The 16,067-nt window shown below is 38.0% G+C and overlaps 2 protein-coding genes across 7 annotated transcripts in view; one reads left to right on the top strand and one right to left on the bottom strand.

Moving 5' to 3' along the window:
- Positions 1-16,067, top strand: part of ANLN (anillin, actin binding protein) — a 123,723-nt gene that overhangs the window by 31,758 nt on the left and 75,898 nt on the right. The window lies entirely within an intron of this gene.
- The window catches only part of MATCAP2 (microtubule associated tyrosine carboxypeptidase 2), a 54,709-nt gene that overhangs the window by 19,080 nt on the left and 19,562 nt on the right, over positions 1-16,067 (bottom strand). For 2 of the 5 annotated variants that reach the window (XM_087429581.1, XM_087429563.1), the window contains exons 2-3: positions 10,512-11,212; positions 4,400-4,459 (exon numbers count right to left, since the gene is read on the bottom strand). In XM_087429581.1, the coding sequence (XP_087285707.1) occupies positions 4,400-4,459; positions 10,512-10,937 (486 nt within the window). In that variant the 5' untranslated portion in view covers positions 10,938-11,212. The remainder of the gene's footprint in view (positions 1-4,399; positions 4,460-10,511; positions 11,213-16,067) is intronic. The other 3 variants (XM_087429587.1, XM_004418828.3, XM_087429574.1) reach the window with 2 other exon arrangements.

Below are 16,067 nucleotides of genomic sequence, written 5' to 3' on the forward strand. Positions count from 1 at the left end.
GAATCTAAGACCCTGTGCAACCATTAGACTGGCAAAGATGACATATAAACCAACATAATTTAGTAATACTGTGATGGAGTTATGAATAAAGTGTTGTGAGATTATAGAGAAAGGTAAATCGAAGTGAAGTGAGAGACTAGAGGAAATAGAGGGCATTCCAGACAAAAGGGAATAATACTGTCAAAAGCATATACAAAGCAAAGAAAGTGAAATACAAAGTTCCTGGGCTGGACAGGCACCAGGAGACTCATTTATCTTGTGCCAGAAACTGTGCTAGATTCTGGGAATAGTTGCGATAAATAAAATACACTTTTATCAAAGAGGTCAGTCTGGTGGTGAAGACAAAAAAAAAGAAATTTAAGGATGGTAACAGTGTGATAAATGCTATGATAGATAACTTGCACAAGATGCTGTGGGAGTACAGAGTTGACTTTAGAAATGTAAGCATGAACCAAATCATGAAAGACAAAAGGCCTGTAGGCCATGCTAAAGGTTTTGGACTTTATTCTGAATTATGAGGAGCCCTGAAGTTTTTCAGGAAGGGAAGTGACATGATCAGATTTGTACCTTAGAAAGACACTGACAGCAGTGTGGAGAGCAGGAAAAACAAGCAAAAATACTTTTGCCAATATTCAGTTTTCTATAAAATAAACTGCAGACTATGACCAGATTACAATAAAAAGAACAAAAATATTTCAAAAAATATATTCCACATATACAGAACCCAGGAAATAAGCAGATCTGAGACACTGAGTCTGCTTTCCATGAAGGAACAAGTGAAAGAACACAACAGGACAAAGAAAGAGGTCACGTGCAGCCCTCTCCCCCCGGCCCCTTTTCCCCTTCTGCGTGTTTGTGTCATCAGGGTTGGGGGTAGCTGGATGTACACAATGGTGAGTGGGAAAACGAGAGGGTAACTGCTACCAGGATAAGATATTTATAAACAGCTCAGCACCGCAGACTCCTCTTTCACCACCCACAAGGAAAAAGCTGATATTCAGGCTATTTTATAGGAAAGACCCTGTTAAGATAAGAACCTGAGAAGGCACACTGGACAACTTTTGAAGGAGAAATCAACAGTTTGTTTCACTGAGTCATCAAGGTCATACCTTCTTCCAAGAGCATACAATCTGATTGGGGTGTTTCCATCTCTGACTGAAAGAAATTCTTCCTTGCTATTAGGTTAACAAATGACCCCACTTCTCCAATCTAATACACAAAACTACTATGGAACGTACTAAACTCAAAATAATCTTTTTAAAAATCTTGTAAATTTAGGGTATCTGTGAAAGGTTTGTGATTTGCTAAACAGAAAATCGTGTCACCTAGGGAGAGGTATAATTTAAAGAGGGCTTGCTTTTTCCTCCCCTTTATTGTTTGAATCTACCAAGATAAAATACCTTTAATGCTAGTACAATTAAAACTTAGCCTTACAGAAATTTTACGTCAAGACATCCTGCTATCAGTGAAGGCATTTGATTTCCAATTAAGTTGTGTTGATCAAAAAAGGAAAATGAACACTCATCTTGCTTTAGAACACGATGAGATTTTATGTATTTATCATGCATGCATTTTACTTAACAGTGAATTACCTATTCCATTTATCCTATAAACTCTAAAAGCAAGACATTGTTTTCCGAGGACCACATTTAAAAGTCTTTCTGTTATGCTAATCATTGGTCCCAATAAAACAGAGCTCATCTTAATAGACCTGGTGAATCAGAGGTGGCAAACTGGCAACCCAAGGGATGAATGTGGCCCACAAACAGGTTTTCATTGGTCTGGACAGCCTTTGTTTGCTTAATTAAATTAGCCGTCAACATTGACAAATTGGAAGACTTCATATAAAATTCAGGTATCCACCTTCTTTTGGAAATCCTGAAGATACGGTAACACTAACCCCAAACTGTAGCTCAAGTTAAATACCTGCTGTCTGGTTTCCCGTTTGCTACTATGCCCAGTCAGCTCCCTGCAATCATATATGGTCCCTGCCCAGATTCTATAGACTTATGAATCTGTGACCCCTGAGATACCCTAACTATAGAAAATCTGCTAACTAGGAAGAGGAAAATCAGAATTTATTTCCTAACATAATGAAGTTGGTCCACTGAGGTACTGACTCTGAATATCTGAACTCTATAAATGAAAATGCAATGCTATGCCATAGAATGTTGTGTGTTATGTTGTTTCAGCGCAGGAAAAAAAGTTGCTGTCAAAGAGTCCTTTCCTTCTCTCTATTTTAAATATCCCTGAGATTTTACAATAACTCTACCAAGTTACTCTTGATAGCATGGGACCATTAACTTCCATTAACTTTAAATAATAAAGAAAATTTTAGGACACTATAATTACACATACAGAACAGTTTTCTCAGTTAAGTAGATGTAGAACATATTAATATCAAGTAATATCCTAACTCTTAAATAATATAGTTGTAATGGACATGGCTTTTTTTTTTTGAAAGATTCGCCCTGAGCTAACATCTGTTGCCAATCTTCCTCTTTTTTTTCCCTCCCCCAAACCCCAGTGCATGGTCGTATATCTTAGTTGTAAGTCCTTCTAGTTCTACGTGAGCCACCGCCTCAGCATGGCAACTGAAAGATGGGTGGAGCAACTGGGAAATGAACCCAGGCTGCCAAAGCAGTGGGAGCACAGAATTTTAAACACTAGGCCATCAGGGTTGGCTCAGAAATGGCTTTTTGAGAGACATTAAAACTTTTAAAAAAATGAACTGTTTCTTTCAGCTTCCTCAACCCCCACCACAACTATACTGTTTCGTTCATGAACATATCTTTTTATAAGAAATTAAGAATATGTCACTCAATGTTTTATTATTATTAAGACAATATGCTTGTATTACATAAAATTATGACTTTGTACTCTCAGTCTCTGACCAGTCGGAACCCTTGCTTGCTGTAAGGTATATAATGTCTTTCTTTCTTTTTTTTTTTTGTGAGGAAGAGCGGCACTGAGCTAACATCTGCCAATCCTCCTCTTTTTGCTGAGGAAGACTGGCCCTGGGCTAAGATCCGTGCCCATCTTCTTCCACTTTATATGGGACGCCGGCCACAGCATAGCCTGACAAGCGGTGCGTCGGTGCGCAGCCGGGATCTGAACTGACGAACCCTGGGCCGCCACAGCAGAGCGCACACACTTGACCGCTTGCGCCACCAGGCCCGCCCGTATAATGTCTTTCTTGATGACTACTCAACTCTCCTTCCCAGAAGCTACCTCATCTAAGCTTTCCCATCAAGATGCTACAGGATTTTCAGTGACAGGGGCTGATTTTACAAATAAATAATGTGTAATCGCCTGAGAGTGAGCTGTTCATGTAAACAGCTGCTTTTTGTTGACAATAACTTTAGTACTAAGCTTCAGTTTTTCACATTAGGGGAGAATAGACAGGTTGCCAGAGAGTGGTGGGAAGATGCTCCATGCTTACTTTGCAAGTATCAATTTTACTTGAAGATAAGCAATTTACATTTTTCTATACTAGAATAAAGATACATTATGAAGTATAATGTAAAATTCACATGAATTTAAAACATAGATTTGCTCCCACCCTGATTTCCTCACTCTATTTATGTCTCTGCTACTAGGTTATCTTCTTAGAAAAGTCTGAAAAGCATTCTCCTGAGTTGTCAAGTTGAGTATACATTGTAGAAAGAACTGTATTGAAATGGTTAATTTTTTTTTTTTTGGTGAGGAGATCAGCCTTGTGCTAACATCTGCCAATCCTCCTCTTTTTTTTGCTGAGGAAGACCGGCCCCGGGCTAACATCCGTGCCCATCTTTCTCCACTTTATATGGGACGCCGCCACAGCATGGCTTGCCAAGCACTGCGTCGGTGCACGCCTGGGATCCGAACCGGCGGACCCTGGGCCGCCGCAGCGGAGCGCACGCACCCAACTGCTTGTGCCACCGGGCTGGCCCCTGAAATGGTTAATTTTTTCATTAGATTTTTGTGCTTAGAGAAACAAATTTCACTTACTTGGAAAATTAATTTTAACAAAGCAAACTATTTGCCAATTATGTTGCATCAATAAAGCACCGTTATCTAACGTAAAAGAATTTTCAGTTAACACAGCTGGTGGAAACTCTGAGTTTTTCTGTGATTACTGTGTAGTGTGGAAGAGCTAAACATTTTTACAAAATAAATGACACGACTGGATATATAAGGTGACATGAAATATAATATGACATGTCTCGATTTGATTAGCCATGGTATTTCTGGGCCAGAAACTAAGAGAGAGGTGTGTGGTCCTAGAAAGGGCTCTCAAGGATCATTTAGTCTACTTCCCTCAATACATATATGAGGAAAATGAAGCAGACACGGTGTGATATTTACATGAGTATGTAGTATGGGGGCAAAAATAAAAATATAAATACTCATTTTATACCACAGTGTGCAAAGGAAACTTGAGAGGTCGAGTCCATCTCTCTCCTGTAGAGCAAGATCCCTAGAAATCAATCACAAATCAAAGAATATTTTTAAAAGAAGGCAATTCCCCAATTTCTTAGTTACATTTAAATGTCTAACACACCTTTTATTTATAAACACTAAAATCCATTTTGATATTGGCTGAGAGGGTTATGTCTCAAGATATTGTAAAGATTAACAAGTACATCTTTATGGATGTATGCTTTGGTATGCTAAGATGCAAAGATGATCAAGATATTTTATTGTACGTTTTTGACATTAATTTTTTGCAAATATATGCACATTTCTTCTAGTAACTATAGGTCTTTAATGTCTGTTCTTCATCTATACTAATATTCTTCAATACTTAATCCTTCATCTTTCCTAAGTGCATCTTTTCTCCCAGAGGTTATGATGCAAGATGCCTGGAACTAAATCAATTGTTCAAAAAGCTTTCTTCTTTATAAATCAACTCAGTGGTTTATTTTCCCTCACATGTTTGATTTTAAACACCACTTCCTTTTACAATCTCCATTTCATGCCACCGTTTGTGGCTTTTTCTATTACTGCGTTTACTACTTACTACTGACCCTAGTGGATTACTCATGGCTGGTGTAGCATTGTCACAGTAGGAAAGCAAAGGTGGCTGCCCTGGTAAGAACTATTCAACAGGGAGGAAGCAGGGAAAAATCTTTCCCTTTTAGCTAATCCATATAAATGTTTCCTTCTATTAATATGGGTAATCAAAAACTGACTATATTTGCAAATAATTATTTTGAAAAATATAAAGTCTTAGGAATAGGAAAATACTGGATACACTACTTCATTCTAGAAGGAATTTTCAAAAGCTATTTTCAATTATTTTGTTTCGTTTGAAGATACTTAAATAATTTTATCTTAACCCTCTTGTCAATTCTGGATTCTATATACTCCACCTGAAATAGAAAGAGGTGAAATGAAATTGGGAAGACAGTGGTAAACAGAAAAAAGGTATATATTATGGGAACTGTAATGGAGGGAATGTTTCTGCTTTGTTTCCTGGCAGACTCAGAGGACCATGAAGAGAGAAATCAGCCACCTATAAGATGCTGATAGCCTTTTGGGGGAGCCCTTATATTTGCTTCTTTCATCTATTTACTCAGATTATAGACTAGGACCTAGTTTTGACCTTGCCACTCTTCCTAAGGTACTAATTAAACATTGTACTATGAGTTGAGATTGAAGCTGTAATTGAAACATGAGGGTGGGTACTATAACAGGGAGAAGGCAAATACTCTTGTCTTAAAAGTTTTCAAAAAACAGTAACTAATAATCATATTTCATAGAGGTATGATAAAGAGCAAAAAAATATCTTTCAAGTCTCTATAATCAGCTTCTACCAAAGACATGAATCCTTGCCAGCAAAGTGAGAGGATCTTTTGATCTGGTGTCCTTTGGGTGCAGGGGGTGTCATTAGGGTTAGAAAAGCCAGGTTAAAACCATTCTGTGAAACAGTGGTATGCTGGAGCCCGGTCATACTGGCTTGTGACAGCTGAACGAATTTTTATTAATTTGCGAGACAGTTGATGTTACATTGCTTGAAACCAGTCGTGGTGGAAGTATTTATATTTACACCAGGGAAATAGAGAGCTAGTTTGCCACTACCATCGTATGGAAGACAGCAGAGTGCTTGGGATAGGCTCCTAGTTCTGTAACTTACTGTTCATGTGACGTCAGGAGAGTCACTTTACTTCTCTAGATCAGTTTTTTCAACTGGTAACACTTCTAGTATTGTACCTTTTGGGGGGACTAAAGACAATAATAGGTGTAAAGTACTCAGCATATAGAGTAACAAGCAAATTATAGCACACTATCAATGCTAGCTGTAAATTGTCACATATTGATGGTTCATGTGACTTTGCCCTTAAATTTCAAAGCAATTTTAATGGAATAACAGAGGAGCAAAGGTCCTGAAAAAAACGTAGTGTCAACAACTTCATAATAATACAAGTATATGGAAAACAAGTATGCTTTTTTGGTTCATTCTTCCCTAGCTCAATGCAAAACTTCTAATTTAGCATACACCTAATTTACTTGACCTTCTATATAAATATCATACAACTAAAAAGTGTTAGACAAGTATTATGATGTCAAAAAAGAACCCCATGCTTTTGGTAAATATTAACCCTATTGTATAAATGTAGGGCCCAGGCTCAATTTGTGAACAGCACCCTCTGGAACTGTGCAACACAAGGGCCTCTTACAAAGCTATCAGAAGCCAGACCTTGTAACTGATCAGGAATCTCAAACTGACAGTGAACACGGCCCACAGAGATGTTTTATTTGAATAGAACAGAGTTTTTTTCTTCTTGTTTTTGTAAAATCTGAATGTAAGTGCCTTTAAGAGATCAACTTAAGCCCACCACTCCCCATTTCTTATATCCAGTAAAGTCTGGAGGAAACTAGAAGCAAGCTTTTAAGAGTCCTCTCCCAACGAAGTCACACAGGATGCAATTAACTTCTCCAGCAACTGAATTGTAAGAACATGTAAAGAGTTGTCTACCAAGGAAACTTGTTACAGACTCAGCACTCAAGATTTTTATGGGGGTCTGGTCACCTAAGCATCCCTATGCCTAGCACATTCTAAAATTCCAGACTCCCAAAAGGAAAACAAGTGTTCAACATAAAACATACTGTTTGCATGGTTCAGGCACAGCAAGCTACTCTTATAATTTAGGGATACTTTCATTTCGGTGTAGGAAACTGTTTACCAGTCAAGTTCCCAGATGCCAGGCTAGGGCTAATCTTGCAAGCAGGCCTTTCTAAAGACAGCAGAATCAAGCCTGCTATTAACTACTTTTGCACACCTTTCTTTAACTTTTCTTTCTTGACAGCCAGAGGGTAGCTTCAGCCCAGGGTCTCTACCCAATACCCCAAAGCCTTCCTTCTCTCACACAAAGCTCCCAATTTACCAACCACTAATGACCCCCATTGCTCCAGTTTTATTAACAAATAAGAAAATATTTCAACCTTTATCTTATCTAGCCAAAAGTTGACTTATTTTCCCAGTGTTATTAAATATCACTCTACCAGAGCTTCTAGTTAGCATGAGCTAGTCAGGACTTACACTGAGCTATGATACCTGCCAGAGGTGGAAAACCAGTCACTCAAGCTGTCCTTTGGCTTTATCATGTAAACATATAATTTCCATTCGACTATTGGAAATAATGAAAATAGTTCAAGGATTCCCATTACACCCTGAAGACCCTTCTCATCTCTTACTTCCCCAACCTTGTTCAACAATGTGCTGGAGGCTGGCCCCATGGCCTAGTGGTTAAGTTCCGCTGGCTCCGCTTCAGTGGCCCAGGTTTAGTTCCCAGGTGCAGGCCTACACCACTCATTAGCAGCCATGCTGTGACGGCAACCCACATACAAAATAGAGGAATATTGGCACAGATGTTAGCTCAGGACAATTCTTCCTCAAGCAAAAAAGGATGATTGGCAACAGATGTTAGCTCAGGGCAAATCTTCCTCAGCAAAAAAGAAAAAAAAGCAATGTGCTGGGTCTAAAGCCATACAGATTTGATATCTAGGTTTCCCAGGGATGGGCAGCCACCAGGAAGTAGGGCCGAAAGTGCACTGGCTGCCAGTTTACTCTCAAGAGCACCACTAAGGATCCACTTCTGACCCACTGGTGAGGATGACCCTAGACAGCTTTCAGCATTCTCTCATCCCAGACCCCTTCTTCAGTACCTAGGAAGCACTACTTTCCTGTAAAGGTTCACAGCCAGAGAAAACAGACATTCTCAGTTTCTGTCAGGTTTAAACATACCCAAGTGTGGGGGAGCTGCGGGCTACCACCGCTGCCAGCAATGGGCTGAGCAGGGTTCAGCAGGCTCCATCTGGGATTATATTCAAGTCCCGTAGCCCATGCTGGAGGCCATGAGCCATCTCAAGGGCTTAGGTGCCTCCTGAGGAACCTACTGCCTGGACCAGGAAAAACTGAGTCCTAGAACCCTGACAATGATGAAGCAACCAACTGGGAATGACCAGAGGCTGAGCGTTGCTTTGGTTCCACTGTGGTAGACTTATCTGTGCCTGGAAAGTTTAGCCTTATTCTGACAATCTGTGCACTAAACAGGACCACAGTCACTCTCCAACAACAATACAGATTGCCTATCTTAGAAGGATCCAGATTGTGAAACTCCGAAGACTGTTAGCTAGGGTTGGCAAGGCCTTGAGGGCGGGAAGCCAGAGACCAGTGGGCTACTTGGCCATGCTGGTCCCTTTGTGCAGCACGTGTCTGAGTCCTGAGACCAGCTCTGAAGCTGCTGCTTTAGCTTTACAGCTGGGGAAGGGAAGGATGTATGACATCATGTTATAATTAACTCAGATGCTGAATAGGAATTTAAGCATATTTTATGGAGGCCTTGTTCTGATGAATCTCCTTTATTTGATTAAAGTGGCTTAAAGGGTACATTTGGCATTTGTTGAGAGCATTCTCCCAAATGGTGGCATTTGAAGTACAAGCCGGCTAGCATTGCTGGTGCTATTTAGAAGTCTCAAGCAACTCAAGTATAGATTTTATCTTCTTAAGCTGGAATGGGTTAAAATAAAGATTGTAGAGCCATAGGCCAAGCAGTGTCAACCCTCAATCTGTGGAGCTGCTGCTGCTTCTGAACCGCCTTCCAGGGAAATGAGAGCACATTCATTTTGATCTAATGGTGGGAAATCTCTTTCTCAAATGGCAAGGCTTGGGTAGGACTTCAAAGTAAAGGATATTGATAAATAAATCTCAGGCATCTCTTTCAGTAGTAACAGGTAAAAAAGCAAATAGCATTTTTATAATTATCATTTATTTTAAATGAGGGAAAGTCCTGTTCAATCAATTGCAATTTCCACAAAAAGAATCACAAAATGACTGCCAAAACAGGAATAAAAAGAATAGCTGATCTTTTTATTAGTATTTAGTACCATCTTAGCACATTTAAATAAAAAGTGAATGCCCATTAAAAAAAAAGAAGCAGTAGAAAAGGTTTCTTCTAACAAGGGAAAATAAATAGCAAGATTAAAATTATTTTAATCTTAAAATAAGCTTTACATAATAGCTTCAAAAGACTGGTTCGATTCCATGTCATTTATAATAAACAACAAAAAATCTGCTGGCCACAAGTCCAAAGAACTGTATTGTAGCAAAAATGCTAAAATAGGGCATGCCCTACAGGGCAAATGGAACCATGCAGTTTTACCCAGCCTACAAACAGATTTTCAATCACTGACAAGGCCAAGTTGAATCTAATGCATTATAAAAACCTGTACAAAGTTCATTTAACCAAATGTAGTCTGCCTTTATGATCTCAACACTATGCCCTGCAGGAAAACATCAGCCAATTTCTCCTCAAATACTTAAGTGGATTTCGAAGTTTATTAAGCTCCAGAACACACAAAACTATGTGCTAAGTGTCTAAAATGAGCAATTTGGAAAGCGTTACTCATATCATTCACATCATGATTTGCTAACCTTGAACATAATTTTTTAAATTGCATTATTTTCTTCTTTAAATGAGTGCTTAAATATTTATTTGATGTTGACTAACAATTTCAGTAAAGCATTAAAAAGTTCATGGGCAAGTATCAAGCCTAGGTCCCCAAAATGCCTATAGTGGCCTAAGCAAGCGGGGAATGTAACACGATAGGCAGAACCAGGGATTGCATGCTCCATCTAAGGCATTCCAAATCAAACAGAAAACACAAACAGTGTGGGCTACACAACACTTGTCTGTAGGCTGGCTAACAGGCCACAAGTTTGTCACTCCCAAATGACAGCCTAGAACCAGAATCTGAAGCTTTTTTCCTAATACAGTTTTCTCCTGCCTCAGTCTATATAATAGATTCCTTACAGATTTTGATTAATGCAAAGTAGTTTACATATAAGCTATGACCACTCCCTGGAGATTTCATGTCACATATTCACATGACCTGGATGTGAGTTAACTATACCATATAAATAATTGGAATATTTTAAAAAGTCTTCTTTTTTGCTTTTTATAAGATTGCAAATAACTGTCTTAGTTACATAAAAATGAAATCACACTACTGAAGTGGCATTTTACCTGCTTAAGAAATCGGTCAGATGCGTTGCTGTGCTTGGCTAATACACTTGGCAGAGAAGGATTAGCATATTCAAACTGAGGATTGTAGGTATAGTCAGACTTGAAGAATCTCAGTTTTTCTTTCTCCAAGTTTGTGGGCTTTATAGCAGTCAGTATACAAAATTTCTTTCCAGAAAAGTCATCTCCTTTTTCAAAACTTCTAGACAGCTGAGGCTGAGGCTGCAGCTTTGGCTTTGGAAGAGTGGAGAAATGGCATCGCTTGACCTTGTTTTTGAGTTTAGGTGGCAGTACGATGCTGTTCCCTGTAACAGAGATATCATGTGTAAACTTCACAGGACCCAACACTGAACTAGTGAGAAAAAGTGCAGGCTGCCGTTCTAGGCAGTACCAAGTACCACTGCTCATCTCAGGCGCTGGGGCTTTCATCTTGCGAAGATCTTTACTACGAGAAGAGCTAGGAGATTTGTTGGGTTTTCTACATCTTTTGGAGTAGGTGGAGGAAGATTGTTTTTGTGAATGATGCTTTCTCTCCTCTTTGCTCTGTAGTAGGACATTATAACTACTGGTTCCAGTTGTGAAAATGTCCTTTAGGATTCCAGGAGATAACTGTGAAATGCTTCTTTTGCTATCAATGATCAATGACTCTTCTGCATTTAGAACAGACTTCTTAGCAAGTTCTTGCTCAGGCCAGTGAAGCTTTTCTGTTAATAAACAAAATCAAAACAAAAGAAACAACAAAATACCAGATGAAGCAAATTTCTTATTATATGAAAAGTATTTTGAAGGTTCTGTAAACTTTATAATTTTGCAAAAATCTTTAGAAAAGACATTTTAAGTATTAAAAGGATATATTACTAAATTTTGGTCATGCTAGACACTGTCACTCCTATATGAGTGTATATATACGCTAAATTATTTATAAAAATCCTCAGCTTCAAACCATTTAGATGATCAAAGTCTAATATAGATGTGAGATAATACATATAAAGAATATGAATACTCAACTCTACCAAAGAATGTGGATCTCATAGAAAGGATAAGGTTTTCAATAGTATAACCAATATCAAAGTAAAATCCAAGACACTTTCAAAACCAATACAATCTTGAAACCTGACACTATATTCAACGGTAGCCGTCAGTAAAAGGACAACACTGCCTCACCTATCTCAAAAACCATTTTTAAGATTAAATAAATGATACGTGTATGTTCAAGCATGTTTTACTAATGTCACTCAATATTAATTGGTTGATTGTCTTAATTCTAGGCTACAGGTTAAAATTTAAATCAAGTTTTTTTCTTGCCAAGTCTGAAAAAAATTGTAACTACTATTACATAGATATCTGTGTATCAAATGGCAAATTAAGGAGAACTCAGCTTTGCCTTTAGATCTCAAAGTGCTTTAAAGAGGTAAATATAACTTAATATATTGTTGCTCATGAACTGCTTTAAAACTGTGTTGATTCGCATTCTCTCATTCCACAAATCCATGGAATACTACTAATTAGGTACATGGCTCTGAAAAACATCTGTATAAATATATTGTTCCTGCCTTCAACTAGCTTCTAATCTGGCTCTGAAGGCAAGGCAGCCCTAGGAAGATCTCAATAATACTATAAGGTAGTGTAAGTTTAAATGTGAAAAACAAAAGATATAGACAATAACCTAGAGTTCAGAGAAGGAAGAGAGCATTGTGAAGAGAAACAGATGTTGAGATTTCAGGAAGACCCTTAAGAGCTTTCAGATTCAATTTTAAACTGACAAAGTGTTTGAGTTTGTCTTAAATCCTGCTTATCTGAATGAGACTCCAGCCCAAGCCCTCTCTATAAATCTGACCTCTGACCCAGTCTGCTTATAAAGCTTTTCTAAATCCCGTCTGCAAAAGTGACATAATATGATTCTCTCAACAAGTTCTCTTTTCCAAGTCTCACGGACCCTTACACCTCTAGCCCTCAACCTTTGGCTCCTGCTATGGAAGCAATTTCAATGTTAGCTGACTTAGCTGCCTGCCTTGCCAAGAAAGAGACAATTTATTTTATTCCAATTTTTTGTCATTCACTCATTCAATATTAGACATTCAGGTATCTTTTTTATAATAAGTAGTAATAATTCATAATAACAATAATAAAATAGCAGTCACCATTTGTTGACACATTTATATGAGTTTGGGATTTCACCAAAAACTGTACATGATATATCACTTAAGCCCCAGAGATGTTAAGTAATTTGCTCAAGGTTATATGACAAGAAAATAATAAACGGCAAACTGTGATTTGAACACAGGTGTGTCTGATTACAGAGTCCATCCTCACTCTATGACCAATAGATAACAGAATGGTCATTCATTCAATTACGAACAGACATTCAGTATTCAAGTCTGGTACATGCACAGCACTGCACCTTTTCTTCCTCTGTACAGGACATGGCACCGAAGTAAGACAAAGTAATCTGAATAACTGATGACTAAGAGAGGTATGAGGACCATGTTTTATTCATCTTTTTCTCTCCAATATCTAGCATGGGATCTGGTAGCCTGAATAAATGAATGAATGAATGAATGGTATGATCTTAAAACATGCCATTCTCCAACCATTCTAGATAAACAGGTGTTTAAATAGTTCTGGGACCATTCTATATTTCTATGAGATCACTGTAGAAGTGGAAATATAACAGGGAAGACCCTGAACCAGTGGTTCTCAACTGGGGGCAATTCTGCCCCCCAGAGGACATTTGGCAATGTCTGGAGACATTCTGGTTGTCACAAGTAGGGACGGGTGCTACTGGCATCTTGTGGGTAGAGGCCAGGGATGATGCTAAACGTCCTTCAATGCACAGGACAGCCTCCTACAACAAAAATATTTGTCCTAAAATAATGGCAAGGTAGAGAAACTCTGCCCTAAATGTAAGTTTTAAAGCGCTGAAATCATAGATTTTAGGGTAAAGAAACAGTACCAAGTCAAAAGTGGATAATAAACAATCCAAACATGTAGGTGGATAATAAACAATCCAAATATGTAAGGTACTTAAAAGTCCTTCTAGTTAGCATTTTCTAGGCCAACATGTGAAGCTGGATTCTGATGGCTAAAAGATAACACAAAAGTATGAACTTGCAGGGGATAAATAAAATCTCTACTACATGTACAAGTTGAGAGGTAGGAGCTACACTGCACAGGGTCATGTTGAAGGTTGACTGCACAAAGAAGCCATTCAATAAATGTTAAAGACCGACCACAAGTAGACAGAACAAATGAACTTTCATCAAAGGCTGGTAGGTCCCAATTCCTCAGGGGTTTCAGACTTGAGTGTTGCCATAAGAAAAAGGGGAAAAGTTACATCAAATTAAAATCAATGAATAAAACTACTCTGAAGAATTTCTAATTTTGATGGTTTATTACATGTACATTGTGTTGATTTTTTAAAAGATGAATATTCAATGTAAAAATGCTTTCTTTGGTACCTAAGACTCAGTAGCTCTATGACCAAAGAGCTGAGCTCATAGAATTCTTTTGTTTTGTCATAAAGTATGAGCGACCTCTAAATTAATGATTTTGACCCATCCCAAACAACCTATACACTTCAGGATACTAAAAAAAAGTCCTAACCCATCTGCCAAAACACCCGAGGAGGAGTGCAGGATGGGAGAGAAGTGACAGTGTGTGCATGACAGAACCCCTTCCCCCACCCTGGAGGTGCAGCATTTCAGTTCACTTCTTAATTATCTACCTGAGATGCTTAGCATCAGTCCTTTTTAAGCTCCATCTGCTGATGAGTAAAGTTTGAGAGGGCCAATGGTGTATTTATTTAATAAACTCCAATCCTGCCAAATGCTAACATCCCATGAAGTTCATAAAAATGGGGCAGGTGGTCCTTCAAACAACTCATACAAGATGGATACAAATTAATTTCTCAGAGTCACACTAATCTTATTTCAGTTGTATTAAAAAGTATTAGAAAAGTTAAAATACTGTTTTTGTAATTTTAAATACTACAGTTTAAGAAAAAGTGACTTTTGGGCCGGCCCCGTGGCTTAGCAGCTAAGTGCGTGCGCTCCGCTGCTGGCGGCCTGGGTTCAGATCCTGGGCGCGCACCAACGCACCGCTTCTCCGGCCACGATGAGGCTGCGTCCCACATACAGCAACTAGAAGGCTGTGCAACTATGACATACAACTATCTACTGGGGCTTTGGGGGAAAAAAAATAAAAGAAATAAAAAAAAAAAAAAAGAAAAAATGACTTTTAAACATGCATAAGAACATAATAAAAGGCCAAGAAGAAGACTGCATTTGAAACATCCTATTCTCCCAACTCTCTTTTCCTGAAAAATTAACACTTTTTTAAAGTATAAGCAGGCTTCTCTGGGGTAAGTATAACTCATTTTCCCTCAGGAAAGTAATAAAGTAATTAAAAATCATACTTTCTCATATTAAAAGCTATTATATAATGTAACATTTTAGCCATTAGCAATGTGCTTCACTATAACCTTGGAGTAAATAAAAATAATTTGTTGATCAAAGACATTATTCACCCCAACTTGATTACCCATATTGAGAGGAAAAAGGGAAATAATATTACATTAAAATTGATACTCAGTATATTCACCTATTGGTGAATATATTCACCTATTGGTGAATATACTGAAATTACCAACACAATGAAAGCTAAATTTGTATCTAGAACAGGAGAAAAGGATACCAGGATTCCTGGCTTCCATTCCCAGCTCTTTCAATGTCGTCTCTGTAATATGAGCCTAATCACCAAACCCATCAGTACCTCACGTGCCCCAACTAAAAGAATGGGAGAGAAAGGGGAACACTCCTCACTAAACAACTGTGAATAGGTGAGGTTTCACAGTGATTATAAGCTCCCTAGCTGAAAGGAAGATTAGATCACCAGAAACAAAACCTGGTGGAAAATACCATGCAACCAATTTTGACTCACAAAATGGCAAATTCATATGGTTCACTAATACTTATGAAACCTGAGAACCTGGGATAATTTTACACCACAAAACGATAGGTTGCTTGATTACAAACAGAAGAAAAGGCAAACACAACAAAATAATCCCTGAACAAGATAAATACTTTAATTTTATCAAGTAGTTCATCATCACTTAAAACTCAAATGATGCATCTATCATTGGAAAGGGTGAATAAATTGTGGTATGTTCAAACAACAGAATACTCTATTGCAATGAAAAAGAACAAACTGAGGTTACAAGCCACAATATAAATGAATCTTACAGACAACATTGAGCAAACAAAACTAGATCAAAAGAGTACATACTGTATCATTCTATTTGTATGTAGTCCCAAACCAGGCAAAACTAACTTACGGTATTAGAAGCCAGAATAGTGATTACCTTTGAGGGAGGGGTTATAAGCTGGGATGAGGTACCACGGTATTGAGTGCTAGAAATGTTCTATATCTTGTTCTGGGCAGTGATTATACATGTACAAATTCATCAGGCTGCACATTTAAGACTTATGCACTTCATTGAATGTAAGCTACATTCTAATTTTTTAAATGGTATATAAAAATCAGTATCTTTAAAACATTTAT

The sequence above is a fragment of the Ceratotherium simum genome, chromosome 1, assembly GCF_057802395.1.
Source record: "Ceratotherium simum simum isolate JZ-2026a chromosome 1, ASM5780239v1, whole genome shotgun sequence".
Lineage (NCBI taxonomy): Eukaryota > Metazoa > Chordata > Mammalia > Perissodactyla > Rhinocerotidae > Ceratotherium > Ceratotherium simum.